This window comes from Genypterus blacodes, unplaced genomic scaffold (assembly GCF_046128005.1).
Source record: "Genypterus blacodes isolate CSIRO-AG114 ecotype Tasmania unplaced genomic scaffold, CSIRO-AGI_Gbla_v1 ptg000048l_1, whole genome shotgun sequence".
Classification (NCBI taxonomy): domain Eukaryota; kingdom Metazoa; phylum Chordata; class Actinopteri; order Ophidiiformes; family Ophidiidae; genus Genypterus; species Genypterus blacodes.
In genome coordinates this window covers 3,391,006-3,417,500 of record NW_027466861.1, presented here as the reverse complement: position 1 = coordinate 3,417,500, position 26,495 = coordinate 3,391,006, and the positions used below count along the sequence as shown (strand labels likewise).

The following is a 26,495-nucleotide window of genomic DNA, read 5'->3' as shown; positions in this document are numbered from 1 at the left end:
ATTATTTTTTTGCTTCTGTTTGATTGTAATAATGATGATTTGACTCTCAGGCCTGCAGCAAAGTGTGACAGGCAAACTTGTCGCCGTGGATTTCGTTAGAGCTCAATTCGCCATTTTCGACTGATGGGAAAAGTGCTTCCAAAGTGCAAGAATGGATCCAATATGCACTTTAAACACCACGCTCGATGGCACCTTTTCATATTTTGGAGCACACAGAGCTGGTTGATGTGTTTAAATTAAGAGAGAGGATCCTCGGCCTGTGCTGGTACAAAGTTTTGTAACTCTAGAAACTTTATTCACGCTTTAGTACAGACACAGAAACACGTTTTATTCTAATTTAATGTTATAGGATGATTTTTCCAAAGCTTTTATGGTCGTATTGGAGATAACAAGCAGACATAGCACATTATTAAAACTATTACAGAGCATCTGATGGTGTTTGTTTATGTATGTAAATATTTGTCAAGTATAATAATCCAGGATCCATACAGTATTATTATTATTATTACTTAACAAAGGTGCAGTTACAGTTGATCATGTAGTGTTTCTGGGGGCTTGTAAGCAGATTGTTGAGTCTTGCTGCATCCTGCATCAGTGCTGCAGGCCAAACAGCAGGTGTAACTACCACTATTATGAGACACTGTGGTAATATGTAGTCAAAATCCACCAGAGTGAGGTTGTTGTGCAAACTATAAATATCACCTGCGTGTCTTTGCCTGTGGCCTTTTTTCGCTCTCTCCCGCTCCTGCATTCTTCGCTGCCTCCATGCAGAAGTTTATAAACGTCAACCATTTGATTTGGGGCTTTATTTCAGAGCAATAAAGGGAAGAGAATGAAGGAGGTTGGTTTGTTGTCAGCGCAGGTATCTACCTTTGTGGGTTGAATGCGTATGAGAGCTGAATGTGTGAAACAGAATAAAAGCAGACGGGAGACTTGAATGTGAAGAGCAGATGTGCAGCAACATCAGCCTCTTGGTACGGTTTCTACTTAGATTTGCACCAGCGTGACATCACATATTGGCGGACAGGAGGGTCATTAGTGTCAATTACAAAAACAAATCCATTGTAATCCATTTTATTGGTATGTTAATTGGATGCATTGTATTGTTTTCAAAGATAAACAAAGGAGAGTTAAGGAGAGTGACTGAATGCATGAAGCTGGAGATCATTTGGTTTGTTAGGTCTTAAGAATCTTGTACGATACTACAACATTATGACCAATTTCTTTGACTGTGTGTATAATCTGTGTGTGTGTTTTATCATCAGCCAGTTATGTTTTCACGAAGGTGTGACATTTTTGCTGATAAGAGCCATTCTTTACGTTTTCACATTCAGAGCCTCTCCTCTGGATTGGCTCAGTTCAAAGAGATGTTATGACAACACCGTGTGTTTAACTGGTCTGTGATCTCGACTTAAGTGGGCCCACAGATTACAGAGAAACGCCCCCTCCCACACACAACACACACACACACACACACACAGAAACACACACAGGCGCGGGAAACTTAAGTGACAACCGACATTTCTAACATGTTTCAATGACATATCTATCTTTTCTTATACAGTTTGTTCAGCCTGTGTGTTTGGTATTTGTTAATAAAAGGTGCGTTTGTTTTCCAGTAAGCGTGTGGTGGTGGTGGTGCCCAACGAGAGCTCCTTCCCTGCAGTGCGGCGAGCCTACACCAGCGAGGACGAAGCATGGAGGTCGTACCTGGAGAACCCGCTGACCGCCGCCACCAAGGCCATGATGAGCATCAATGGGGATGAGGACAGCGCCAACGCCCTGGGCCTCCTCTACGACTACTACAAGGTCCCTAACCGTAACCGTAACCGCGCTACAATCAGTCCAGGTGATGTCACCGCGCTCTCCACTCATTTCCTTGTTGTTTTGTGTTCAGGTGCCGAAAGAAAAGAGGCTCCTGCCAGCGACCAAAGTTGTTGAAATTACAGAGGAACAGGAGAAGAGGTCAGTGTGTGTTTGAGAGAAGAGAGAATGAGACTTGGAATGATCACACACACACACACACACACACACACGCACACACACACACAGGCAGAGAGGCTGACAAAAGAGACGAAGATTCACTGGCGGGCGTGTGAAATTACATCAGCACACATCGCTCAAGTTACATTGAAGCTTAAGTATATGATACGCAATCTCTACTGTTTTTAAGAACAACAAACAAATGTCATCACATTTTTTTAAAAGGTGTGAACGAGACAATTTGTTTCCTGTTTCTTGATAGAGTTTAGGAAATTCAAATGCAAAATACGTCAAACAAGTCGTCCAAATCAAAACTCGATACATCAGAAATTCTAATATGGTAATTATGTTTCGTCAGGTCGTCGTTACCGAGCAACCACAGTGAGGCGGAGACGGTGGACAACCACGTTCAGGTCCTCAAATCCGTCCCCGTCAACCTATCTCTCAACACCGAGCACCTGGAGAGCAAGCGGGAGCAGTATGGGGGTCAGACAGGAGCGGCGGGGTCAGTGGATGGAGGAGCCCCTGCCGTTGCCATGGTGAAGGCGGAGGTGTACGCGCCTGTCTTCATGGCGGGGACGGGGCTTCACTACCGAGTGGGAGTGGAAGGAGAGGAGTCGGCGCGGGTGATCTACGAACAGAGTCCGTACGAGGTGACCACGGTCAGTCACAGCTCCTACGTGAAGGACGACCAGCACAGCCCGCCTGACAGCCCGTATGAGGAGGAGAGAGAGGTGAGCAGAGAGGTGAGCAGAGATGCAACCAAACATGCTGCCATATTACAGGAAAAGTCCACATTTAAGCGATACTGTAAGAAAATCGAGCTATTTTTTGGGGGGAAATCAAATAAGATCTAATTTGAATTCAACAACTTCCGGGTTCCATGGATCTGTGTTCTGTGATGATTCCAGATTCCAGCTCTTTATAACACTCTTAACTTTGATCATACTGTGATAAAAGGCAGTAAATCAAAAACTGTACGCCACAAAAATCAAAGCACATACTGAGTAACAGACCAAGATACCAACATACAGGTCTGATGTATCAATCCATGGATACAGCATAATGGAATGTTTGCCTTAATTGTAACTAATGAGAGTTGAGGCTGATGTGTTTGCGGTTTAGTTCCCCTCAGCCTGAAATGAAACGCAACACAATCATTTCCTCTTCCTCTGCATTGTCTGCTTTCAGAAGTACGACACACCTTCCTCTCTGGCTACAGATAACTTCTTATTCCACCAGGAAGGAGTGTGAGTCTGCCATCGCACACCCATCAAAGAAATAAGTCGAAAATAATGAAATCCCACACTCCCTCAACGTTATTGTGTGTGTGTGTATGTGTATGTGACAGTGACAGCTTCCAGTACACGTTGGACGCCACCCGCTCGCTGCGTCAGAAGCAGGGCGAGGGGCCGATGACCTATCTGAACAAGGGCCAGTTCTACGCCGTGACGCTGAACGAGCTGAGCGCCAACAAACGCCTCCGTCACCCCATCAGCAAAGTCCGGGTGAGCACGTGGTCACGCCCTCCTTCTGCTAGTATCTATTAGGTTTTTATGAATTACTACTTGGCCTTAAAGTGACAGAGTATGCAGCCAAAACCTGCAGGATTATGTCAGACTCATGTTGTGTGTGTGTGTGTGTGTGTGTGTTGGTGTCCCTCAGAGTGTGATCATGGTGGTGTTCAGCGAGGACAAGAACCGGGACGAACAGCTGAAATACTGGAAGTACTGGCACTCCCGGCAGCACACGGCCAAGCAGAGAGTCCTCGACATCGGTGAGGTTTGCCGCCGCTCCTTCCTCTGGTTTTTTTTTACGTGTGTTTGCAGATGAACGATAGGAAATTCTCCAACTATCAGATGAATGAATCAAACGTGCACAAAGTAAAAGGCGATGACAGATTTATGGTATTGGGCCTCCGATGCTGGAATGTGCTCTGCCAATAAACACGCCCGCCCCCGCCCCGTCCGCTCGCCTAAGGGGGTCCAGCTGCCCGCAGACGTCCAGTGTGTGTGTGTGTGTGTACCTGATGCAGGTAGCACAGCATGCAGATGCAGCGTGGCGAGGTTGACCTCTCATATCTGTGCAGGGAGAAGGTTCTGACCTTTTGTCTGTCTGAGTTTTGAACGGGGGCCTTTTTTTATCAGACCACATTCAATGAGTATGTGTGTGTGTGTGTGTGTGTGTGTGTGAGAAGCTCGTGGGCGGTTTGTTTTTGACAAGCTCGGGCTTGTTTACTGAGCAGAGCTACACCAGGTATGAGGACATGGGGTAGAGATGGGAGATACACTCACATACATTCACACACACATTGACACACACACCCAACGTGCCCCATACACACACACACAGACACACAGCTTGTTGGGACAGGGATAGGAATGCTAGCCACACTGTTGTCTCGGTTGGTCTGTTGAAAGAAATTCCTACCCAATTAGCTCTTTAATTCATCAAATCACACATAGCTCACACACACAAACACACACACACACACAGGTATTTTAAAGTGAAACGTTTCTGTTCTTTTGCCGTCAAATATCAACGGGAGTCGCGGTATGGTTTGTGGACAAACAGTGTTTCTGGCAGCTGAGATGATGAGGATGGTGATATGAGGAAGTCTGTTATCTCTGCCTGCATGACTCCCTGGGATTTGCCAGTGTAATGAGTCTGTGTGAGTGTGTGAGTGTGTGTCAGTCTGATGGGAACTATTTGGAAATGTTTGGGTCAAAGTGTCTCACACACACACACACACACACACACACACACACACACACACACACTTCCATCAATACTTGTGACACTTGATTAACTAAATGAGTTGCCATCAGTTGAAATTCATCATTCATAAATGAGCTGAAGTACACACACACACAGACACAGACACACACAGACTAACACAGCCACACACGGACACACACAGACATAGTTCTCATGTCGGCACACCTCATGTGCAAACACAAGTGATGTACGAGTCACCTGTTCCATCCTGGTATTTGACTGCTGCTGGTGTGTGAGTTCATCATTTATGTCTTGTGTGTGTGTGTGTGTGTAAGCAAGAGAGGGAGACTCTGCATTAAGGTGGTGGGGGTGGAGTCCACTCAGCAGTCCTATAGGTCAAATAACAAACTGCCCTTTATTTCAGAGGCAAGTGTGTGTGTGTGTGTGTGTGTGTGTGCCCCAGGGCCGCATCGCAGAGCGGGATCATTTGAATGGGTTTATTTAACGGGGGAAGCTAACAGAGCTGCATGCTGCTGCCTGCCCGGTGGCTCTCTGCACCTGCTAACCATCCAGGAAGCATCAACGGGAGGGGATTAAGATGATGGAGGAGGTCAAAGGTCACTGTGGAGACTGGGCGGCACTCCCAACGGGTAGAAGTTCAATACATTACTGCACCCTCGTTCGGAGAGGGTGAACCAGCCGGTTTAGGGTTTGGTTGTCATAGAAACTTGTGTCTTCACTTTTCCCACTTTGGTGATTGATCCAAAAATGATTGATTGATCCATTCCAACAGGAAGAAATCAATCACAGAAAAGCCAATAAGGACAAAGAGAGATTTTTTGAAGTAGCAATTTAATCATCTATACATACTTAAAGCACAATTTAACACAAATACATCGACGTACGCAGAGATCCAAAGGGAACATTCCGGCTCTGTGTCCCGGGCCCACGGGTGCCGATGGGAGCCGCTCCCACAGCATGCCGGTGCACCTGACCGGTTACTGTGGAAGTGTCTTCTCTCGCCGTCACTCAGGTCAACAGTCTGCAGCCAGTGTGCTCGTCTGACTGTTTTAATACGTCTCTGTGAGGCTCCTGCTCCCTCCTGCTGCCTCCTGCTGCCTTTGAAGGTTGTTTGCTTGAGCAGATAAGGTTTTATCTTGTAAAATTGAAGCGTGCCAGTCGATTGCTTATCTCGGCCATTAATAGCGTGTAGCTGCTGAAGGGGAGGAGGCGGCAGTGGGGGGGTTTGAATATAACAGGTATTGATGGGGAAAATGCAGGTAAAGTAACTCCATTGTGGTTTTTCCCCCTCACAGCTGACTACAAAGAGAGCTTCAACACCATAGGCAACATCGAGGAGATCGCCTACAACGCCATCTCCTTCACCTGGGACGTCAACGAGGAGGCCAAGGTGAGAGCGGCAGGCGGTGTGCGGTTTGGCGGGAATTAAAACTACAAAAAAGGAATTGTCACTTTACTTTTCCCCCGAAACCGGACTTGTGTGTTTACTCTGGCTGGAGGCGTGTTGTCATGTAAAAGCGGCGGATCCGGTTTTTTTTTTTTGAGCTGATTCAGATGTTGGCAAACAAACACGCTGGCTCGTCACATTAGAAGCTATTAAGGATGCAAACACGACTCGCCTGCAGATATCACAAACAGGATGAAGGGACGAGTTCAGTCGGGATCAGAGAGACTGAACGCCGGCGGCAAGCAGCAGTCTGCAGCCACCGAGTGTGTGTGTGAGTGAGTGAGTGTTTGAGTGAGTGTGTGTCATAAAAAGCGATGGGCTAAGTTGTGGAAGGGTCGGTGTGTACTTTTCCTCTGTTTGTCCTCTTTGTGCGTGGAGCCCTCTCCTTTGTTGCCACTCCTTACATGGAGCCCCGTCACTATTTGAACTCGGGAGGCCCCCAAGGGCCAACAAGCACCGATCCCGTCCCCACCCTCTGTTGTTTGTTTTGCCCTCATTTCTGTGTGAATGCGAGTGGCTCTGTGTGTGTGTGTCTGTGTGCCAGTGTGTGTGTGTGTGTGTGTGTGTGTGTGTGTGTGAGTGGTTGTGTTGTATTTGGCTTTTTTATTGTAATAGCAGCCTGGGGACAAAGACGTTGCTGGAGGAAACCCAAGCACACTTCTCTCAGCCAATATTGACTCTCTCTCTCTCTCTCTCTCTCTCTCTCTCTCTCTCTCTCTCTCCCTCTCCCTCTCCCTCTCCCTCTCTCTCTCTCTACCTCTCTCTCTCTCCCTCCCCTCCATTCTCCCTCTCTCTCCCTCCCTCTATCCATCCCTCTATCTCACTCTCCCTTCCTCCCCTCCTTTCTCCCTCTATCTCCCCCCTCCTCTCCCTCTCTTGCTTACTCTACATATGCATATACCCGCTCTCCTCTTCAAACTCTGTACTATAAACTATAGAACAGGTCCTTGTTAAACAAATAGAATATGTAAGATGTAGAATTTTCATGACAAAGGTAAAACAAGGAACAGACACATTCCTCAGCAAGTGCATTTAGCGTGCTCAACACTAAAGTCTGAGCCTTAAAGTGGTAAGCAGCAGATATTTATGTGCGGTGGGGAGCGGTGGGGACGGGGTGTGTGTGTGTGTGTGTGTGTGTGACAGGGTGGGAGACACTTAAATGAGGTTTCCCCCGTGGCTGCTGCGGCTAATAGAGTTTTTATGGTCGGAGTTAATGACCAACCTCCTCGTCTGCTATCGCCGAGCGCATTAATATTCCACAACAAAACCCAAAGACAGGCGGTGATGTGGGTCAGAGGGGAGAGGAACAAGAAATGCAGAAACACAACACGCTACAGGAAATTCCAAAATAAGCAAATTAAAAGCTGAACAACAAACCAAACAGGGAGGATTGATGGAACGTGACTTAGTTAATTCAACGTTTTGGATATTTGAGAGAAATCAAACCTCATGAAATGTCCCTTGGTAGTTATGAAAGATGCTGCACCGGATGCTCTAGGATGCTCTGTGTGTCTGGACAGACCTGAATGGGGCTGCGGCTTATTTTCTTGACAGGCACTGCTCTTGTACTGAGGATTCATCGAGACGCGACTGTTTTGAGGGCGCAAACTGCTATCTGAAGTGATGTTTCACTTCGGTGGAGTGTTATTTATGTTTCAGAGCGAGTCCAGTTGTCGAAAGTCAATTTCCTGTGTCTCCCTCGCTGCTCTCCAGTGTCTGAGTGTAAAGAATGATCTGGTGCAGAGTTGAGACGTGTTGTTTTAAAGTAAAATAGAGAAAGAACACGTTAATGGAAAAAGTGTTGCGTTTAAAAAATCTCAAACACAAAAGGGAAGGTAGTATCAACTTTTTGTTTTGCTGTGGCGTCACATTCATGCTGTCTGTGTCACGTTCTCGGCAGATCTTCATCACAGTCAACTGTCTGAGCACAGACTTCTCCTCTCAGAAGGGGGTGAAGGGTCTTCCTCTGATGATCCAGATCGACACCTACAGCTACAACAACCGCAGCAACAAGCCGCTGCACAGGGCGTTCTCGCAGATCAAGGTCTTCTGCGACAAGGTGAGCGCCGCCGTGACGTCACTATGTCTCAGTGGTGACATCATTTCCTCTAAGTCTTCAGGGCAAAAAAGGGTGTGAGTGTGTCAGAGCTTTTCCGAAATGAGGCGTCGTCAGATGCAGCATGCTGAGCACCTGAGGGCGGGAGTGAAATCATGACTTCAGTTCTCCCTCTAGTGGTCTCACCTGCACAGTGTGCCGTCTGAATGACTGAGGGTTGATTGATAAGTTCTGAGTCTACCATAGAAGGCTGTAATTCACAGGTGGTGCTGTTGTTTATTGCTTCACATAATCTTCCTCCAAGACGACACGCTTTCCGCTCAAGATACTGGAGAGTTTTGATCTCTGTTCCACCGACGTCCTTTACTTCCTACAGAGGTGATATGACATCATCACCTGATGCCAAACAGGTTCCAGCTAAATAACTTTCCCGGTTTGGCAAGAGGTGAGAGCATCCGTCTGTAAGACTATTGCAGTGGGTGGAACCACAGAGTAACTTAGATCCACTGCCAAATCAGATTGTACCAGTAGGGGGCGCTATACAAAATGGAAAACCAGGATATTACAAAGATTACAGCAAATTAGTGCATTTCAGATGTAAAATCAGACTCAGAACTTATCAATCAGCCCTGAATTGTGGCATATATATTGAACATGTGGCTCATATTCATTTATTTATAATCAAGTGATCTTGAGATTTATTGTCAGACTTAGATTTGATTTTTTCGTTTACTTTTAGATCCAGTAGTGGAAAAAAATGCAGTTATTTATCGCCCACGCCGCCAGGGGAGCGGCGTGTTCATTGGAATCTTGTTCCGTTTTCCACTGACTGATGTTTGCAATCTTTGTCCCTATCCTCAGGGAGCGGAGAGGAAGATAAGGGACGAGGAGAGAAAACTATTCCGCAAGAAGTCAAAAGGTTTGAGCAGCATGAGAAATCATTTTGTTTCCATTTCCACATTTTTTATCGTCACAGTCAGAGACAATGAGAGATCCAGAGGGCGATGAGAGAAACGTGTCTAATTCATCATTGTTCCTGGGGTCTTGTGTGTGACAAAATAGCACGTCGGATAAAAAGCTCCCGAACGCCTGTAATGGTGGAAATGAAAGTTTGATTTATTTGTTCTTCTGTTTGAAATGTCCTTTATCGTGGGTGTGCAGGGAAGGATGGAGGTGTAGGTGTGATCACTGCGCCTAAAAAGTCAGACACCACCTATTTCAAGACCATGACGGACCTGGAGGCTCAGCCTGTCCTCTTCATCCCCGACGTCCACTTTGGGAACCTGCAGAGAGCTGGACAGGTAGAGTCCCTCCGCCGTTGTCTTCCTCCTACTCCTCCTCCTCCTCATTTGTTTCCATAAACATCAAGTGACAAAGCCTGTTTCCTATCTGCTGACTGAAACTGAAATCTGAGTCCAGCTTCTGAGAGACCTGACCACTTCATTTCTATTCCAGTTTCTGGATCACAACATTTGAATTGTTTTGGTTGTGTTAACCGCAGAATTGCCATCATCACTGAAATGAGAATTCAGATCTTTTCTATTGTTCCTGTCATTTTCAGGTCTTCACCTTTAACACAGAGGAGATCGAACGAGAAGGGTGAGTGTGCAACCACAGGATGTTTACATTTTCATTTACATCAATTCACACAAATAAAAAAGTATGCAAATGAAAAGAGGTCCGGACGCACACGTATGCAAACATACATTGAGTCTGTGTGTGTGTGTGTATGTATCAGGAGCGTGCTGGTGAAGAGAATGTTCAGGCCGTCAGATGAGGATTTGTGCCCGTCGCCTCATAAACAGATCAAAGAGGAAACACACAAGAGAGGTTCGTGAACACCAACAGCACATCTGCCTTTTCCCTTCTGTTATCCGTTATTAAACTGTCAACCAACACAAGAATTAGCCCAGATCTTTCTGACGGTAAGCCTGAACTAAGCCTGGTTGAGTGAGAAATCCCACTTTTTTTCTGTCCACTCATGTTCTACTACTTGGAGGTGAATATTAGTCCATATTACCAGGTCTAAAATCATCTCTGTAAACTGAAACAAACAAAACAAGCAAAAGTGGACGATTATCGGGACTTCCAGGTTCCCTGAAATAAAGACCAAATCCCAGACTGTCCACTGAGTGGCATTGTAGCGCTGAGAAATATGAAGGAGACTTGTTACTGTCCTTACACAGAAGAGTCCCTCCATCAAGCCTCTTACCCAGAAATGCCAAAACTTAAATGTATTAAAATGCCATTAGATTTGTGCTAAATTCATCATTGGCAGCATTATAAATCCTGCTGAAAAATTAAATTGATTTGTCCATCAATCGAAAACATATTCATCCATTTGATATTTAATCATCATTACGAAAACACTTGTGTAACACTAGTTCATTCCGTGTGTGTCTCTGCAGTGCTGCTGTACGTGAGGAAGGAGGCCGATGAAGTGTTTGACGCTCTGATGCTGAAGTCTCCAACACTCAGAGGACTGATGGACGCTGTGAGTAGATGTCGTGGGTTTTCAATGTGACAGAGAACTTGGAGGACTGTAGTCAGGGGCGATCACCACGGTCGACAGAGAACTGTAGCTCCACATGTAGACAAGCTGCCTTCCTGTGCAAATCAGGTCCAATCAACTGAATTGACCACAGCTGGACTTCAGTATCAGCAGAAGCAGCTCAAGGTTGATCAGTGGAAACGACTTCCACCTGGGCTCAGTTTCTAGAATCAGCAAAGCAACTGAGTCAACCAAGTTTGATATCTGATGTAATTCATTTAAAATCTGGGAAATGCCGCATCTGGTCATGGTTAAATACATTTTCTGAAGTAGAGTTTTGTAATGTTTGAATGAATAAATGGACATGAAATGAAGTCAGCAAGTTTTACTCAGAGACAAAAATGTTTTCCATACATTTCAAGGAAAACAAATGAATGTAAACACACTGAGTGACTCCTGGCGGCCCAGAATGGCCTCCCCGCCTGCTCCTGTACACCCCAGCTAGCTAGTTAGCAATCAGTGTTTTGCTTGAGCAAACAGCACAAACTGCTGTGATTCCTGAAGCTAACCCTGTGTGAAAACAGAATAAACATCACATACAAATAATGACCCAAGGCAAATGTGCTGCAGCAGGTGTTAGCCGCCCTGAAACTAGCTTTTTCCCTAGCGCCAGCCTGGCTAACAAACAGAACACACAATGAAACCCTTAAAAAAAGCCATAATTAAACTTCCCCTCAGTATATTCTTTCCCAGTCACGATGCAGTACTGATAAATGTCAATGCATCAATAATTTAACACTGACAGGGGTAATTATTGATGGCTCTTTGCTGTGGATACTTGGGTATTAGCTCTTTAGCTTCAAGTACATATGAGACTTGGTACTTCTTCCACCGTGCTAATGTTTCTGTCTTTCTCCCCATTTGTTTCCTTATTTGTAGATTTCTGAGAAATACGCAATGCCACCAGAGAGGATAGCCAAAGTGTACAAAAAAAGTAAAAAAGGGTGAGTGTACAAATCTTGCTTACTTGCTTTAAAGCTCCTGTCTGAAAGTAGATTAAATGATTGATGGATGATTCATTCTGGATAAGTGTGTTTTCCTTGTTTTGTTCAAGCCGGTTAGAATAAAAAGATGATTAACATGAATGTTGCCGCCTAAAAATCTCCTCTTGTATGTTTCGTGTTAGGATTCTGGTGAACATGGACGACAACATTATTGAGCATTACTCCAACGAAGACACGTTTATCCTCAACATCGAGAGCTACGCGGACGCCTACAAGATCACGCTGACGGAGATCTGACGGCTGGCTGGCTGAGTTTGAAGGACTGCAGATTAAGTTTAAAGAGACGCTGTGACTGCCGGTTGGCTGAAGCCCGGCAGGCTGCTAATAATTGGCCCATAAGCTGACTGACAGTAGAGACAGTCCGATGGTGGCGTCTGATGGAATCAAACGTAACGAGGGTCGCACGACGATGCTGTCAGGCTACGAAACGAGATGCATTTACTGTCCAGAAGGATGATAGGAAAGAAAGCCAAACTTTGGACAGTTAAATTCTTCATCGCTTTCCTGTTGCGTTGTCGTCTTTGTCGTGTGGTGAAGCGATGGAGCGCCGATCCATCCCGACTTCTAATTAATATTTTTATTGTATAAAAGAATTTGTACTTTTATTCTTGTGTACAGATTTGTGTTTTTGCCAAACACATCAGTTGCAGTATCATGACAAACCTGATGCCCACATATTAGCTGCAGCTTAACGTAGTCGGTCCTCAGTCATTTAGCAGTTCCTTTGCATGCCTGCTATTATTAGTTGTATTATTTATTAATTGTTTTTAATGACAATGTTTTGCATTTCTTTAGCATATTATCTCAAGTACTTTACATTTCATTGGCTTTTCTCAGATTTGCATCAAAGGAAGCCACCCTCTTTGAATGTACTTACCATTTTCTAACATTGACATGACAACAAATTGCCTGCAAAGTGTAAATGTTTGTAGGACCTTACGGGAGATATTCATCAATCACGACATGTCTCCTGAAGGGTGACGTGGTTCTTATTTAGGTCTCCTGTGATTGGCTGTGATGAAAATTTAATAAAAATGTGAACATGGAGGTACCATCTTTGGAATGATGATGTATGTTAAAGAATCCGTCAATTGTTGTTTGTGACAACACTTGTCATTTCACCATTTTGTCTTTATTTGAATAACAAAATGGACGTCCTACACAGAACACATAATGCAAGTAACAATACAAAATCTACAAAATGATACAGTGACAAAGCTTTTTTTGTTCGACAGATAACAATCGTACAGTATAAATGGATACAATACTGTGTTTTCCTTTATTAGTCTATATTTGGCACTTGACCACAAGATGCTATTGAGTGAAATGTGGGACTGGAGCTCCCGTTCGGCTACTTGAAATGTGCAAAGCTCAGAAAACTTCACAGATGTTCCATATTCCCCCCCCCCCCCCCCCAAAAAAACTATCTTTGTTCCAGCAGCGACAGGCAGCACTGAGGTGTACAGCAGGGAGGACAACAGGACGATGTTTCAGGAGTCGCCCTTTTTTGGAGACGCTGCTGTTCTCTGCAACAACTGCAGTGCTTCTGAACTTAAACATCTGTCGAGATTGTCAGTTAAAAATCACTTTAGCTCCCAGTCACTGCGCAGGAACAGGACACGTCTAACAGGCGTAGCTCAAGATACCTGGATTTACTGTTTATTCAATCATTCAAGTGGCTTTAGTTCTAAATCAGCGGTCGGCAGCAAGCAAACGTTCACACCTCGGGCCAGGTCACTGTGGGTCACATGAGGTAGGGACCAGTGAGTCACCGGGCCTGAGGCGAGACTTAAGACTCGACCTGGACCCAACTCATAGATGTGAAGACTTCATACTTGATTCAACAATAAAAGACTTTGTCACCCTTTATTTGTGACTTAACAAATTTGGAAGGACTTGATCTCTTCCCCAAAACAAAGATTAAAAAAATTACACTATAATATAAATATGTTAAAAGTTTTACAGCTTTTTTTCCCCCCACAGCTTTTCAAAGCAGACACTTGGCCTTTGAGTACAGAACAATGACGAGTTGGCCAAGGTGTGAACGTCACCTTACTGCCCACTTGAATGAGTCCGGCCAAACAAAACCCAGGACAGACGTGTTGACTTACTCCTGCTAGATGTAACCTGGACGACTGAGAACTTCCAAAGACATGAATCACACACACAGATCTGCATAATCACAGTGACACACAGGTCCGTCTGTATTTGTACCTCAGTGCTCGCGGCCACTATGAAAACAAAAAAAGTGCACATTCAGGACATTTGTGGAAACACAAATTGATTTGCAGACGCTACTGTTGCACTTTCACAATGTGTACGCCACACGGAGAAGCATAGGCTGTTTACACACAGACACACAGCACAGCATCAATGTCATGAACGGGACACGGGGAACAATGTCGTGGGTTCGGACTCGTAAGAATCGCAGCTACTTTCCTGCTCTAAAAAGGGAAAAACAGGCTACACACGTGTAGCCGTGGATATTCAGAGCTTAATGCATAGAAATATGTGGTCATCCTGCTTTTTACCACCTCTAGCATAAATATGTGTGAATATACTGTACACTTCCATATCGTTTTCATCGAGTTAAAGAAAATAAAATGCATCACATTCCGATAATTTATATGTCAAAACTTTAAAGTGAGTTTCTTCAGTTGCGGTAAATCCCCACAACGTTATCACAGAGTAAAAGAATATATAAGTACATACTATATATTCACAACATCTACGTCTTTTTTTTTTTGCTCATATACTCTTTAAAACCACAGTTGCAGAGAGAATCACAGCTCAGGTTTGTATGCATATATGTCAAGTTTGTGTATCGGTTGGTAAGGTGGGTGTGTGTGTGTGTGTGTGTGTGTGTGTGTGTGTGTGTGTGTGTGTGTGTGTGTGTGGACACAGAACTCGGCATAAAAAGTCACTTTTTGCATTCCCTATTTAAAATATTCCCCTTCATTTTTCCAATCCGAGTCACTGAGTTTGGTGTAACGTTCCTCCCAAATTTTCTTGTAAAAACTCTTCTAACGCTTTAAAAACTACATTTCCCAGATCTCCTGCTTACTCGTCCGCACTGTACGCAGCCAGACGCTCACATACTTCATATCATCCAGTGTTAACGTGGAGTCAGACTGCAATATTCCAATACTTAATGAAGACCTTTCTACTGTCGTACCGCCACAACAAACCAGCACGATTCCCTTTCATTTGGGAATGATGCTTTCAAAATAAAATACATCGCAAGTAAAAGAAGACAAAAAGAAACAGCGAGCCTGGATTGGGCTCATATCTGCGGAGGATGAACCGAGCGTCTCCGCAGCTTCGACGCAGTGTTGAACAAAAGTCTTTGATGGGTTTTGAGTCCTTCGTGTTGCGTTAGTAGCATGTGTGCATGTGTGTGTGAGAGAGACCCGTGTTGTGGCGTTGACAGTGCATAGAGGCACATGTACAGTGTGTGCTGTACTAGTGTGGCTGTGTGAGAGAGCATGTGTGTGTATGTGTGTTGGACTTTGGTATGTGTAGCATACGTGTGTGTGTGTGTGTGTGTGTCTAACTGCATGTGCCTCCATAACTCAAACACGATGTAATATCCACAAACGCAGACGGGTCGGCTGGGTGAGAGCTGAAAATGAGTTGGGGTTAATCAAACTTTGCGTCGGGGGGAAAGTTCACTGATTACTGCCCGGCGCTGCTCGGGTCGCACTGGAGCAGCCGCACGATGGACGGGTCGTTCTTCGCTCCCTCCACAAACTCCTCCAGCGACAGTTTACCTGAGAGGAGAAGAAGAGAGTTCACAGCTTAATGACACTGATCCGCTCCATTAGCTGCACCGGATGATTGCGCGTAGATTCAATCGACTTGTTGTCGCAATCGATGATCAGTGTGAAGGTTTACGAAGCGTCTGCTCCGGCTGCTCGGTCTCACCGTCTCGATTTGTATCCATCTGCCTGAAGATCTTGTCTGTGCGTTTCTCAGGCGTGGACTCGTCTTCAGGCATCTTCATTACCGAGGAGACCATCTTGTAAATGGCCTGGAGACACAACAAACGGACAGAGAGAGAGAGAGAGCGAGAGAGAGATCAATCCAGAGTACAGACACGAGAATAAATGTTTGTTTTTTTTACGTTATCTCCTTCACGAACATTAGATTGTTCAGTCTTATATGAGACGAGCCGTGTGCGGGAACAGAGAAGGATCCAGTGAGATATACAGACTAATGATCCCCGTGTCTGCGCTTAGGAGGAAGAATCGCTTTCATTTTAGCCTCGGCTCTGCTGGCTGCACGGATTTCCGGGCAGACTGGGGAGCAGGAACGGAAGACGAGCAAAGGTCTTGCTGCCGGCGGTCTCTGGCGTGAGAGAGATGAATCTGTGAGCGCCAGTGGAGTGTGTGGAGGAGCGGACGAAATGAGAACGAACGCAAATTAGGCTCCCATCAGTAGGAGTCGCTAGCGAGACGTTAACATGAATCACAGAGCGCTCAGGTCAGGGATGTAATGAGGATTTCAGCAAAACTATTAAAGAAAGTGCTCCAGTGCTCAAACCGACTCCAGAAAGCTTCAAATGTGTGTGTGTGTAACAAGCAAATGTCTGATAATTACAATCGATAAATTAAAACGATGGATCAAAGGATCAAAACATCTCTCTCTCTCTCTCTCTCTCACACACACACGCACACGCAATGGGCTTATGCGATTGCTGGGTGCCTCTGTGTGTGTGTGTGTGTTTGGTGTGTGTTTATGGTGTTTTGCGAGGAGGCCCGGCAGAGCTGAAGTGGAAACGAAGGCGATCTCTTTCTTAGATTGCACCGTCGCCCGGCGCGATGCTGAGTCAATACGGGGGACAGCATGAGGTGTGTGAGGCGCTCGCTGCTACACAGTGAGTCTAACTCAAGAGGCGGATAAAATTACACCACGGCTGCTCTCCCGCTGTGGGCAGTCAAATGGTGCAGAACGCAGCGAGCAGATGGATGTATGATGTAACAGCTGGTGTGGATGGCTGCGCAAAACGCTGCTGCACTTTTAGGAGCAGATAACAAGACTGTGATGGCGTGTGATGGCCAACTGAACGGGGCCTTTAGGAGAGAGCGGAGAGTCTTCACGGCTTAGAGAAAGAACAAGGAACAAACACGAACACACACAGACACACAAAGGCCAGCCCGTGTCCCACCCGGACCCACCGTTACGATCTCCAGCATCTCCGCTCTGCTGATGTAGCCGTTCCCGTCCAGGTCGTACATGCTGAAGGCCCACTTGAGCTTCTGGTCCAGGCGGCCTCGGGAGGTCACGCTCAGGGCGATGATGAACTCCCTGAAGTCGATGGTGCCGTCTCCGTTGGCGTCGAACGTGCGGAAGACGTGCTCGGCGAACTTGGAGGCGTCGCCGTAAGGGAAGAAGTTGGCGTAGATCTTCTTGAACTCCTCCATGGAGAGGGCGCCGCTGGGGCAGTCCCGCAGGAAGCCCTTGTACCACTCGGTGATCTCGTGCTCGGTGAAGTCCGTGTTGTCCACCAGGTCTTGCATGACGTCCGGACGGAGCTTGCTGTTCTGTTTGCCCATGGTTGCTGCTGGCGGTGTGAGGGAGGCGCTTGCTTATACTGCGGACAGAGAAGAAGAAAGATGGAGAGGTCGCGTGTGAGTATGAAGGGAGAACATGGAATGATGTCATAAGCTGCTAACACTCAGACGATGCAAGTTAACTATACGATATGAAATCCTCACAGGCATTTTTACTTGACTTTCTTTCTTCTTTCTTTCTAATTGATTACTTTATTACTTTAACTCTAATCATTGAGATGGATGTTCCGATTCATTCCCTCCTGCAGCAGACAGACAGACAGTCTTGTGCTTGGTGAGAGTGAGAGTGAGAGAGAGAGAGAGAGAGAGAGTGATAAGATCAACACCAGCAGAAGCACGTCGAATCTCTGATGCACCTGCAATGCGAGACCACCGAATGTTTTCACAGTGCGAAAACCACCACAGACGCACAACCGCACCCACAACACACACACACACACACTGCTGCGGCTGATTCGTCTGTGTGTGCACCGCTGCAGATGCAACTTGAACTTCCTGCGGGATCGGTAATGCTTTAAGCTCGACTCACACTCACAACATCCTCCGCATGGATAAAGGAGAATGAGGCTGATGACCTCGTTTGAGTTTGGATGACGACGAAGAAGAGCCTTTTGTGTGGAGCAGGAGTTTGGGTAGAAAAACAAAAGAGACGCTTACCGAGGCACGTCAGTCAAACGTCTCCACAGGTCTGACAAACGGCGAGCGGATCCATTGCCGTTGTATCGCAGAAGAGAATCGCCCCTCTGTACTGACGGAGTGCAGGGCTGAAAGTGAAACAGGAGCCTTGCGAGGAACACGACTCAGCGGCACGGCTAATGTGCTTAACAGTTTTTCCCCATCAGACCTCTCCGGGCTAAAGAGTGAGGGAAGCTGTTCTGAGCTTAGCTGAGGATAACGGCAGATCAAATCGGCAACGTCAGGTCAGGTCAGAGCAAAGCACAGGACGGACAGCCCGAGGGGAGAACGGGCCTGTCTCACACTCACACACACACACACACACACACACACACACACACACACACACACACACACACACACACACACACACACACACACACACACACACACACACACACACACACACACACACACACACACACACACACACACACACACACACACACACACACACACACACACACACACACACACACACACACACGAGGGACAGATCACCAAATTCAACTCGAGGCCTCATTAAGCCCGAGTGACACTTTGCATCTCCATAGGAAACTTTGTATTCACCTACGTCTTAAACAAAACCGTACAGACTCTCACTTTGATTAGTCGGTCTGAGGGAAGAGGGAACAGATCCAAACAAACACGAGTCATTTGAAGTGAAATACCTTTTAGGTTATGCATCGTTCTTTAGAGACGGTTCAATATCATGTTGATTATGCAACTGTAAATGAATATTCTCCTTAATCGCAGTACAGACGAGCAATCTGAGCGCTGAGTGCTTGTAAACACGGGCGGGTGACAACTAACAGACTGCTAACTGGGTACATAAGCGGCTATAATCCTTTTCATTAACTCAGAGTAAACAATGGCCTCTGCCAAAGTCTAATGAGTTCCCCCGCTGTCAACTGTGGCTCCATTCTGCCGCCGAGCGAATGCTGGAGCGCCATGAATAGGAGGAGATTAACACCTGTTTGCACATTTGGAACAATGCACATCGGTACACACACACACAGTGGGGGTCCACCTGGGCACAGCTGATCTGTAATATGGAAGTATTAGTCTGTTTGAGTTCAGAGAGACGAGCGAGAGGAAAGCAGCCGTCCATCTCTGAATGAGAGAATCAAACCTGACAGGATCTGAACACGAACAGGTCAGAGTTCAAAATGTCCAAAGCTTTAAGAGCGGTGATCACAAAATGGCAGAGCACCTGGTTAGATGGTGTGCGTGTGTGTGTGGGCGTAGATACTGCAGGTGCGGCCTGTATGGATGGAGATCAAAGAGGAAATGCAAACAAATGAAAGTGGCCGTTTCATTGTGTTCGTCTTCAAATCGGACACAGAAAGGAGGGGAGGAGCGGAAACGCATCGGACTGGGGAAATAAGAACTTCTAACTTTTGCTCATTTCCATAATCATAATCACCAACTCGCTGTACAAACTGGCACGCTGGCCTGAGTCATCCGGTCGGCCCGCGTCAGCCTGACGCTCACTCATTTCATTCACAAACCCACTCTTTGTCTGACGCGCTGACAGGCACACTGCAGCCTGGGATGGCCGCATTGTCTGCACTCTGCATTTAAATTGCTTAATGGATTGTGAAGGTTTTCTGCGTTTATCCGGGCCGTGTTGCCATGCAACCGAGGTATATTCGCCATTGTTTCTTTGGGCACGAGGGCTCTGCGTGATAAATCAAATTAAATCAAATCTGTTGAGCGTAAAGGGGCTCGGGCTTTAAGGCGTTACGCAGTGCGTTTGGATCACAGGCGTTTGTTTTCCTCCCCGGGATGTTAAGTGTTAGAGGACAGAGCCGATCAAAGTGTTTCTCTCCCTCCATCCCTCTAAATCAGTGAGGGGAGGTTAGCACAGCCGTACAAAAACACCACATGAATTCCAATATTCTGTCTTATGAAGATGATTTGATGTTTGATGCAGGTTCCGAACTCTACTCTCACTTTTCCTCATAGCAAATTCACCAATCGACGCCTCATCTTAGTTTAGTGTCGACCTTATTAACAGAAGCATCGTTCTTCAACGTGCATCGATCTCTGACTCTGTACTGTATCAATACTACCGATCTGGTTTATTGTCTCTGTATTGAATTGTATCTCTCCTTTCACAAGTGAAGCCCAAGTCTGTGTTTCCCCATCATCGCCATCTTCATTGCTCCGATTCTCTCTCACTCTGCGTTTCATGCAGGTACAGTCGATGATCCAATCAAAGGGTTTATGTACATTTTAAAGGATGCCATGTTGGGACGAGAGACCAGAACAGCCTAAGACCGCGGCTATTTCTGGGACTTTTAGGCTCCGAGATCCCAGCCCACAATTAACCTTTAAGGCTCTTACCTGCTGTTGGGAGGACCAGCGACGGCGCTGTTACATAACCGCGGCTTTGACCAGCAGGTAGTTTGCGTGGTTGAGCCAAAGTCGCTGTGTACAGCTGACAATCTCCTCAGGTCAGGACAGGTGACTGATGTCCACTCTCTTGTCCCCCGTGTGTTCCTGAGGACGTCTCTGAGAGTGACTGAGCTCAGCCTGTGGAGCTATCAGGCTGTGGACTGACTCTAACATCAGCGGCTACACGCCTTGAGCCAAATTTAACTCTCCAAACCAACAACGAGTCCCATGGTATCATACTGGCTACGAACCAAGAGCAACACGAGTCACTGATTTACTGTTAAAAATAGCAGAGAACTGTGTGTTTGGTGCACATGTTAGACTGAAGTAGGTGAGATTTACTACAACATAATTGAAGGAAGACAGAAAGAGTATTTCTTATCTTAAGCTCCTTTGCATCTAATTAAAGAAACTATAAAAACTAATCACATCCCTGTTTCCTCGTGTGACTGAATACACAACATTTTCCCCCAAAAGCAAACAACAAACTCTACATCTAACTCTATAGGTTAACACTTTACTAGTCGACTCGTTCTTTGCCGGATCAAGTCACAGGTCGTCCACGCAGCTCACAATCCCAGAACATCTTGTGGCTCACTTACATAAGAGGCAGAAGTCTCCATTTATAACCTGCAGGTACATCTTAGCCCAACGACTGCCACGGATAATCCCAGACCAGAGACGGCAAAGCAGAGCCGGAGGGGGGGTGAGGGCAGGGCGGGGTGAGGGACAGACAGAGGACAAGCCATAGTGAAAGACGGACGGGTCAAAGCCCAGACAGACGGGTTTCTGTGCGAGCGTCATTATGAATGAAAACATTCACAACGCAACAGGATCCATCTGTGCCTGGGGTCCAAACTGAGGGCAGCCATTCATGACCCAACAGACAGGCGACTAGCAGACCTGCAACCTGATATCCACACGCTGGTCACAAACCAAATCACTATTTCTCAATCAGTGCCCGGACAAGACAAGAGGACTTCATCAAACTGGCCTGAGCTGTGAGAAACTAACGGACAGAACTCAGGATACTTTGTGACGCTTCCGGATTTGTTGACGTTGAGAAGTCAAAAAAAACCACATAAATCGGTGTCTGTTACTTTAAGTTTTAAAGAGCAAAAGCTGAACATCGTCGGCGTAGAGTGAGAGTTTGTGTTGTATTGTACAGGTAGTATGTCTAATAAAGTGTGGGGTAAATGTTTGTGTTGTTATTATGTCTGTAAGGAAACGCTGGCAAAAGATATTAAGTGAATTTTGGTTGATTTTCCAGACGATTTCACTCCAGTTGGTTTTTGGCGTCGAAGGGACGGAGCAGCAGGAACGAATGTTGGCCGGAGTTCAGCTGGCAGCACAGACGCCTGCTGTAGGGTTTTATTGAACATAAAGACACGAAAGTGACGGGGCTAGTTTGTCGTATGAAGACGTGTTGTCAACATGTGGCGTCTTTAAATGTCGTACCTCTTTGGGAACATCAACACCAGAGACATTTAGGAGACAGGAGACACGGCTTGGACGGCAGGCAAACCCCTACATTTCTACTGACACGAGAGAAATCCTAGTGACACTTTAGACTTTGATGATGGTGCCTTTACAAGCCTCCAGTTGAAAGTCAGGGTCTTTTTTTAGCCTCCAACGACACTGAAGATTCCCCAAAACAGAACCTCAACCTCAAATCTCTTCTTATCTCGTCAACTGACCTTTGGGGATCCAGTATTGGATTTCAATACTCTAAAAAGGGAATCTGGAGGCTATGCGACTCTACTTTTAACCACCTCTGAATGTCAGCTTACACTATAATCATGACATCATTGTTAAACGGTTACCTTTATTGTCAACACCAGTGCAATTCCACATTAAGGCGTCTGTCTCTCCGGTGAAACAGAGGCACAAATAGAGGAAAACACTCGTACGTCGACGGCGTTGTGGTTGGTTTCTCACATATGTATAATCTCCTTTGCGATTGAGTCTGGTGGGGCTCACACACTCACTCACACACACATCAGAGTGTTCTGCGTGGCGGCATAGCTCCCAGATCACCCCGCACTCATGTTACAGGTACCGTGACTGCTGCTGTTCACTACGCCGTGCCTCCCTGAATGTCTTGACTGCAACTTTATCTCCTGTGTCATTTAGTATATTTGAGGTCTGCGCCGGTCCAGTGTGGGTCCGAGCTGTACCAGACTAAGGGGAAGACGCCTCTCCACCGCCCGGAGTCGGTTTGTTCTGCTTCCTGTCACTTCAAGAGACCAAATTGAAACGAGGTTATGATAGCAAACTAGGCCTGTTACCTACCAGTCATCGGTTTGCCTTGAAAACAGGAACATCAGTCAAACAAAAGTGTAAATAAAGTCAAATTGAGATCCTGACTGCGTCTCCACCGTCACATCCTCCACGCCGCAGCAGACATCTATCTATAACTCTCTTTTCATTAGCACCAACGCGACAACGGCATTCCGGTGCGAACGCTTGTTTAGGATTTATGGGAAGGCCGGTCGCATGATTTCGCCCCGAGACGGAGTTACAGATCAAACTCGGGTTTAAGGTCGAGTCCCTCCTAAATCACGACCTGTCATAGCAAAAAGAGCCTGAAATAGCAGAACTTCCCCTGACATTTGTCTAATGTTTAAAAACCACGACATTCCTCATTCCCACAATTCCTCAAGCCTGTGTTATGACAGTACTTCCTCCATCGGTCAGTTCTAATGACATCAGTGGAATCTGTACAAATTAAGGTAAATACTTGGGACACAGCTGGTACTCAAATGTCTTAAGGAAACAGAAATGTTGCTCTGTTTTCAAGATGAATATGTTAGACTCTTGCTAGTCCAAACATCTAATGATAATACATGCAAATAACGGTAAAAACTGTAAATACTTGTGACCCTGAACGCGCCTCTCATGTAGTCTGTAGAATCGACACTGTGGAATATTAATATTGGTGTCGTTTCAAATTTCTACATCGATACTTTGGACAACCCTGCTCACACTGCAGCACACGGAGAAGGAAACGAGTGAGGAGAGAGCAACTGCAACAAGGCGAGCAGAGCCGGGAGACAGACGCTGACACACACAAGCAGCCACTCTCACAAACACACAAACACACTCTCGCACCAAACTGTCACTGATTGCACGAGGAGATGGTTGTTTACTTTGCACTAAAACGCCGTTGCTGCGAGGACAAAAGCTGAAGAGAGACTTCAAGATGGACACGTCGATCTGCAGGATGACAGAGTAACTTCCACCCCCGTCAGAGTCCTGCAGCTCTCCACCCTCAACATTATCCTCCATCACTGCATCACTGGCCTTTAAGCTCTCTCCTGACCCCTCCCTCTATCACTTGCTTCACTCATCTCCTCGCTTTCAAATCAACCCGCCCTCCTCTTCCTCTGACGTTTCAGTTCTAAAGAGCACCAAAGCGGCCCCAGACGGGTCTAACTACAGGGGACGCTGCCACGCCGGTCGGTCGGCCGGTCGGTCTGGCCCAAAACAAGCCCGCAACGCTCCCACGCAGCAGAAAATAGAGCCCCTGTACAAATTTAGCAGACATTTGACAGCGTTTCAGCATCTTGAAGTGTTTGGAGGGATGCTGCTGACACCAAGGGGGCTATTATCTACAGACTCCACCCGGGTCTCAGCATCTCCCTTAGGTCTCTGGGTTTACATGCAGCCGTGAGAGGCAGGCCTGAAATTAGAGGAGGCAGAGCCGGACTTTGGTTTTGGCTTAGTGGAAATGTTCTGGATACTCATCCCAGATGTCATTTCAGTGCCTGTGTGCGAGTGTGTGTGCGTGTGTGTCAGGAGTTAATCACTGTAGCGTTTACATTTCCCTCTCTGCGTCTACTGTCTTTGCCTGTGGACGCTTCACCGTGACAAGAGTGTTGTTTACATCCCTCAACAATCCAAAAGGAATTCAGTGTAAAAGTATCTCTACAAACCACTTCAAGAAACTCTGAAAGGCGCATGTTTCAATCTTGTGAAGCCTCAAACGTCTGTGCATTGTTCAGGATTGTTTGACTTCCCTTTCCTCTACATCAAAACCACATTCCACCATGATTATCAAATACTCACTGTTATCTGCTCATCAGATGTGAACGTTTGCTGCTTTTTCTTCAGTATAATTTGAGTTTCTCCTCTCATAGATTCGTCTCAATTCATAGAAATCACAACATGGGCATTTATCACTTTGTTAACGAATAATCCAATTAAATTCTACACTTAAAGCTCTATTATAAGCAAAATCACAGGGTGCTTTGCGTGGCAGTGAAGCGACAATCTGCCTGATCGTGTTTAGTTTCAGAATGAAGACACGCACACACACTTTCAAGAAAGGTCCTACACATGTTGACTTGTTTTAGAAAGTGTTTGCTGACTTCCGGCACTCAATTACAGACAAAGATAAACTTGATAAGAGGGAGATTTTAAGAGTTCACGTCACAACTACACAGCATATCTCTATTAAAATCAACATTCACACACAAATAAGACTATATTTGGCATTTTCTTTGACCTATACAAGCGTGAATAAAGGTCAGAATATGTGCATACTTTAACAGGATGAATTAAAAAGTGAACCTCTGCTCTCAGACAGCAGTGTTCTGATCCATAATGCATCATAAATGTTAGTTACAGCCCTGATTCTAACGCTCTGTCCTTGGTCAGTGAATGGGTTGAGACATAATGTACAAGTGCCCCATCTGTCAATGTAAACAAACCCCGGTGCCATTATGCTGCTATTACACACTGTATGCATTATGGCTGACACACACACACACGCACACAAACATTAATCCAGCAGTAAAAAGCTTTAATCCTCGGACTGAGTGATGAAAATCTGCTGAAATGAGATCTCCCCCCCTTTTATTGCATGTTTGTGGGTTAATACAGAGAGAGTCACTTCCTGTTTTCACAAGTAAATATGGGGAGCGCAGAGACAACAGCTCCTCTGCTCCTCTGCGGCTCACTCAGCAGCAGCACAGGACTCATCCGATTACAACGCTTGATCCTTTAGGAGGAAACGTCAAAACGGCGTGTAAAGTTGTGTTCGTGGTGTATTAACACCGCAGCCCGGCGCCAGGAAGTCACCGGGAATAACTGACAGAAACTTACACACCTGAGCTGGAAACAAAGTAGAGAGGAAACAGGAATACGCCGAATCCCGTTTCTCGTTGACTCACCTCGCTTTTAAGTTGCCGTGGAAGGTTGTTAGGAGTCGCTTTAATAGTCCATTACCTCGCCTCGGTGAGGAAAGAGTAGCAAAGTCGCTCACGGCTTGGCAACAGGTAGCGGGAGGAGGACAGGAGCTGCTTTCTCGTCCAAACTCCGGCTGCTTTTCCCTCAGCTGCTGCCGCACGCACCCCGCTTAGCCCTGCACACTAGGCCGTGACGTCACAGCGCAACGTCACGTGGTGCGGCGGCCGGCCAATGGGGAGCCCCCGCTGACCTGGTAACGGGAGCCGGGCACCTAGCCGGTGATTAGCGTTTGTCAGAGGGATACATTTAAATAAAATGTTGTCATAATGTTAAGTAATCTGCGGAATTTATTTATTTCATTGTATATACTTTTTATTCAATTTTTTTTTATTTGATTACCTTTTAATTGCATGCTTTATTTAATTAGATTATTAGATTTAATTGTTTTATTTATGTATCAGTAACTTCTTAAAGTCGTGTATTCATGAATCATTTGTGATGGTGGTATTTATTTGATAATATTTGATTATTTGCATTTTATTGATTTATTGATTTATTTTAATCAGATCCATGAGATTTCAATTTATTATGTATTTATTATATCTTTCAGTAAGTCTTTAAGGTATTTATTAAATAATTGTGGGGGCAGCCAATGGGATCCCATGCTGTCCTGGCAACAGGATCAAGACACATGGATGGGTTATTTTTCAAATAACATTTACAGTAGTTAAGATTTGGAGTGATAGGTCAGGTCTGTTTTGGTTACAGAATCTCAGAAGCAAAAGTGACTGAGCAACAGCTACCAAGGCTGTTTGCAGACCTGCAGGACATAACAGGCATGCGTCTGCACACATTTACGTTATTTATTTGTCATTTC

General features: G+C 45.8%; 2 protein-coding genes across 6 annotated transcripts in view; one reads left to right on the top strand and one right to left on the bottom strand.

The window, feature by feature from the left end:
• Positions 1 to 13,188, top strand: part of grhl2b (grainyhead-like transcription factor 2b) — a 13,491-nt gene extending 303 nt beyond the window's left edge. The window contains exons 1-16 of one of the 4 annotated variants that reach the window (XM_076149835.1): positions 1 to 265; positions 1,620 to 1,809; positions 1,898 to 1,965; positions 2,342 to 2,717; positions 3,175 to 3,233; positions 3,335 to 3,491; positions 3,649 to 3,760; positions 6,018 to 6,112; positions 8,070 to 8,228; positions 9,087 to 9,144; positions 9,387 to 9,526; positions 9,787 to 9,824; positions 9,964 to 10,055; positions 10,634 to 10,719; positions 11,656 to 11,720; positions 11,903 to 13,188. The exon at positions 1 to 265 is cut by the window's left edge and continues 117 nt beyond it. In XM_076149835.1, coding sequence (XP_076005950.1) covers positions 186 to 265; positions 1,620 to 1,809; positions 1,898 to 1,965; positions 2,342 to 2,717; positions 3,175 to 3,233; positions 3,335 to 3,491; positions 3,649 to 3,760; positions 6,018 to 6,112; positions 8,070 to 8,228; positions 9,087 to 9,144; positions 9,387 to 9,526; positions 9,787 to 9,824; positions 9,964 to 10,055; positions 10,634 to 10,719; positions 11,656 to 11,720; positions 11,903 to 12,017 — 1,890 coding nt within the window. In that variant the 5' untranslated portion in view covers positions 1 to 185 and the 3' untranslated portion in view covers positions 12,018 to 13,188. Of the gene's footprint in view, positions 266 to 1,619; positions 1,810 to 1,897; positions 1,966 to 2,341; positions 2,730 to 3,174; positions 3,234 to 3,334; positions 3,492 to 3,648; positions 3,761 to 6,017; positions 6,113 to 8,069; positions 8,229 to 9,086; positions 9,145 to 9,386; positions 9,527 to 9,786; positions 9,825 to 9,963; positions 10,056 to 10,633; positions 10,720 to 11,655; positions 11,721 to 11,902 lie in introns of all 4 variants that reach the window. The other 3 variants (XM_076149834.1, XM_076149836.1, XM_076149837.1) reach the window with 3 other exon arrangements.
• Positions 12,420 to 25,795, bottom strand: LOC143000499 (neurocalcin-delta B). Of its 2 annotated transcripts, none has more exons than XM_076149839.1 (4): positions 25,603 to 25,795; positions 16,958 to 17,373; positions 15,705 to 15,810; positions 12,420 to 15,550 (listed from the first exon to the last, which is right to left on the bottom strand). In XM_076149839.1, the coding sequence occupies exons 2-4, from the start codon at positions 17,333 to 17,335 to the stop codon at positions 15,456 to 15,458; spliced, it is 579 nt and encodes a 192-aa protein (XP_076005954.1). In that variant the 5' UTR covers positions 17,336 to 17,373; positions 25,603 to 25,795; the 3' UTR covers positions 12,420 to 15,455. The 2 variants fall into 2 exon arrangements, with proteins under 2 accessions (XP_076005954.1, XP_076005955.1); XM_076149840.1 differs by lacking the exon at positions 25,603 to 25,795 and adding an exon at positions 18,011 to 21,484.
• Between the last annotated feature and the right edge of the window lie 700 nt (positions 25,796 to 26,495).

Bases quoted from the DNA above. Each gene is read 5' to 3' on its own strand.
- LOC143000499 (XM_076149839.1), bottom strand. From the start codon at position 17,335: ATGGGCAAACAGAACAGCAAGCTCCGTCCGGACGTCATGCAAGACCTG. The intron at 15,811-16,957 runs GTGGGTCCGGGT...TTGTGTCTCCAG, and splicing joins AGATGCTGGAGATCGTAACG to GCCATTTACAAGATGGTCTC. The intron at 15,551-15,704 runs GTGAGACCGAGC...TTCTCCTCTCAG, and splicing joins GATGGATACAAATCGAGACG to GTAAACTGTCGCTGGAGGAG.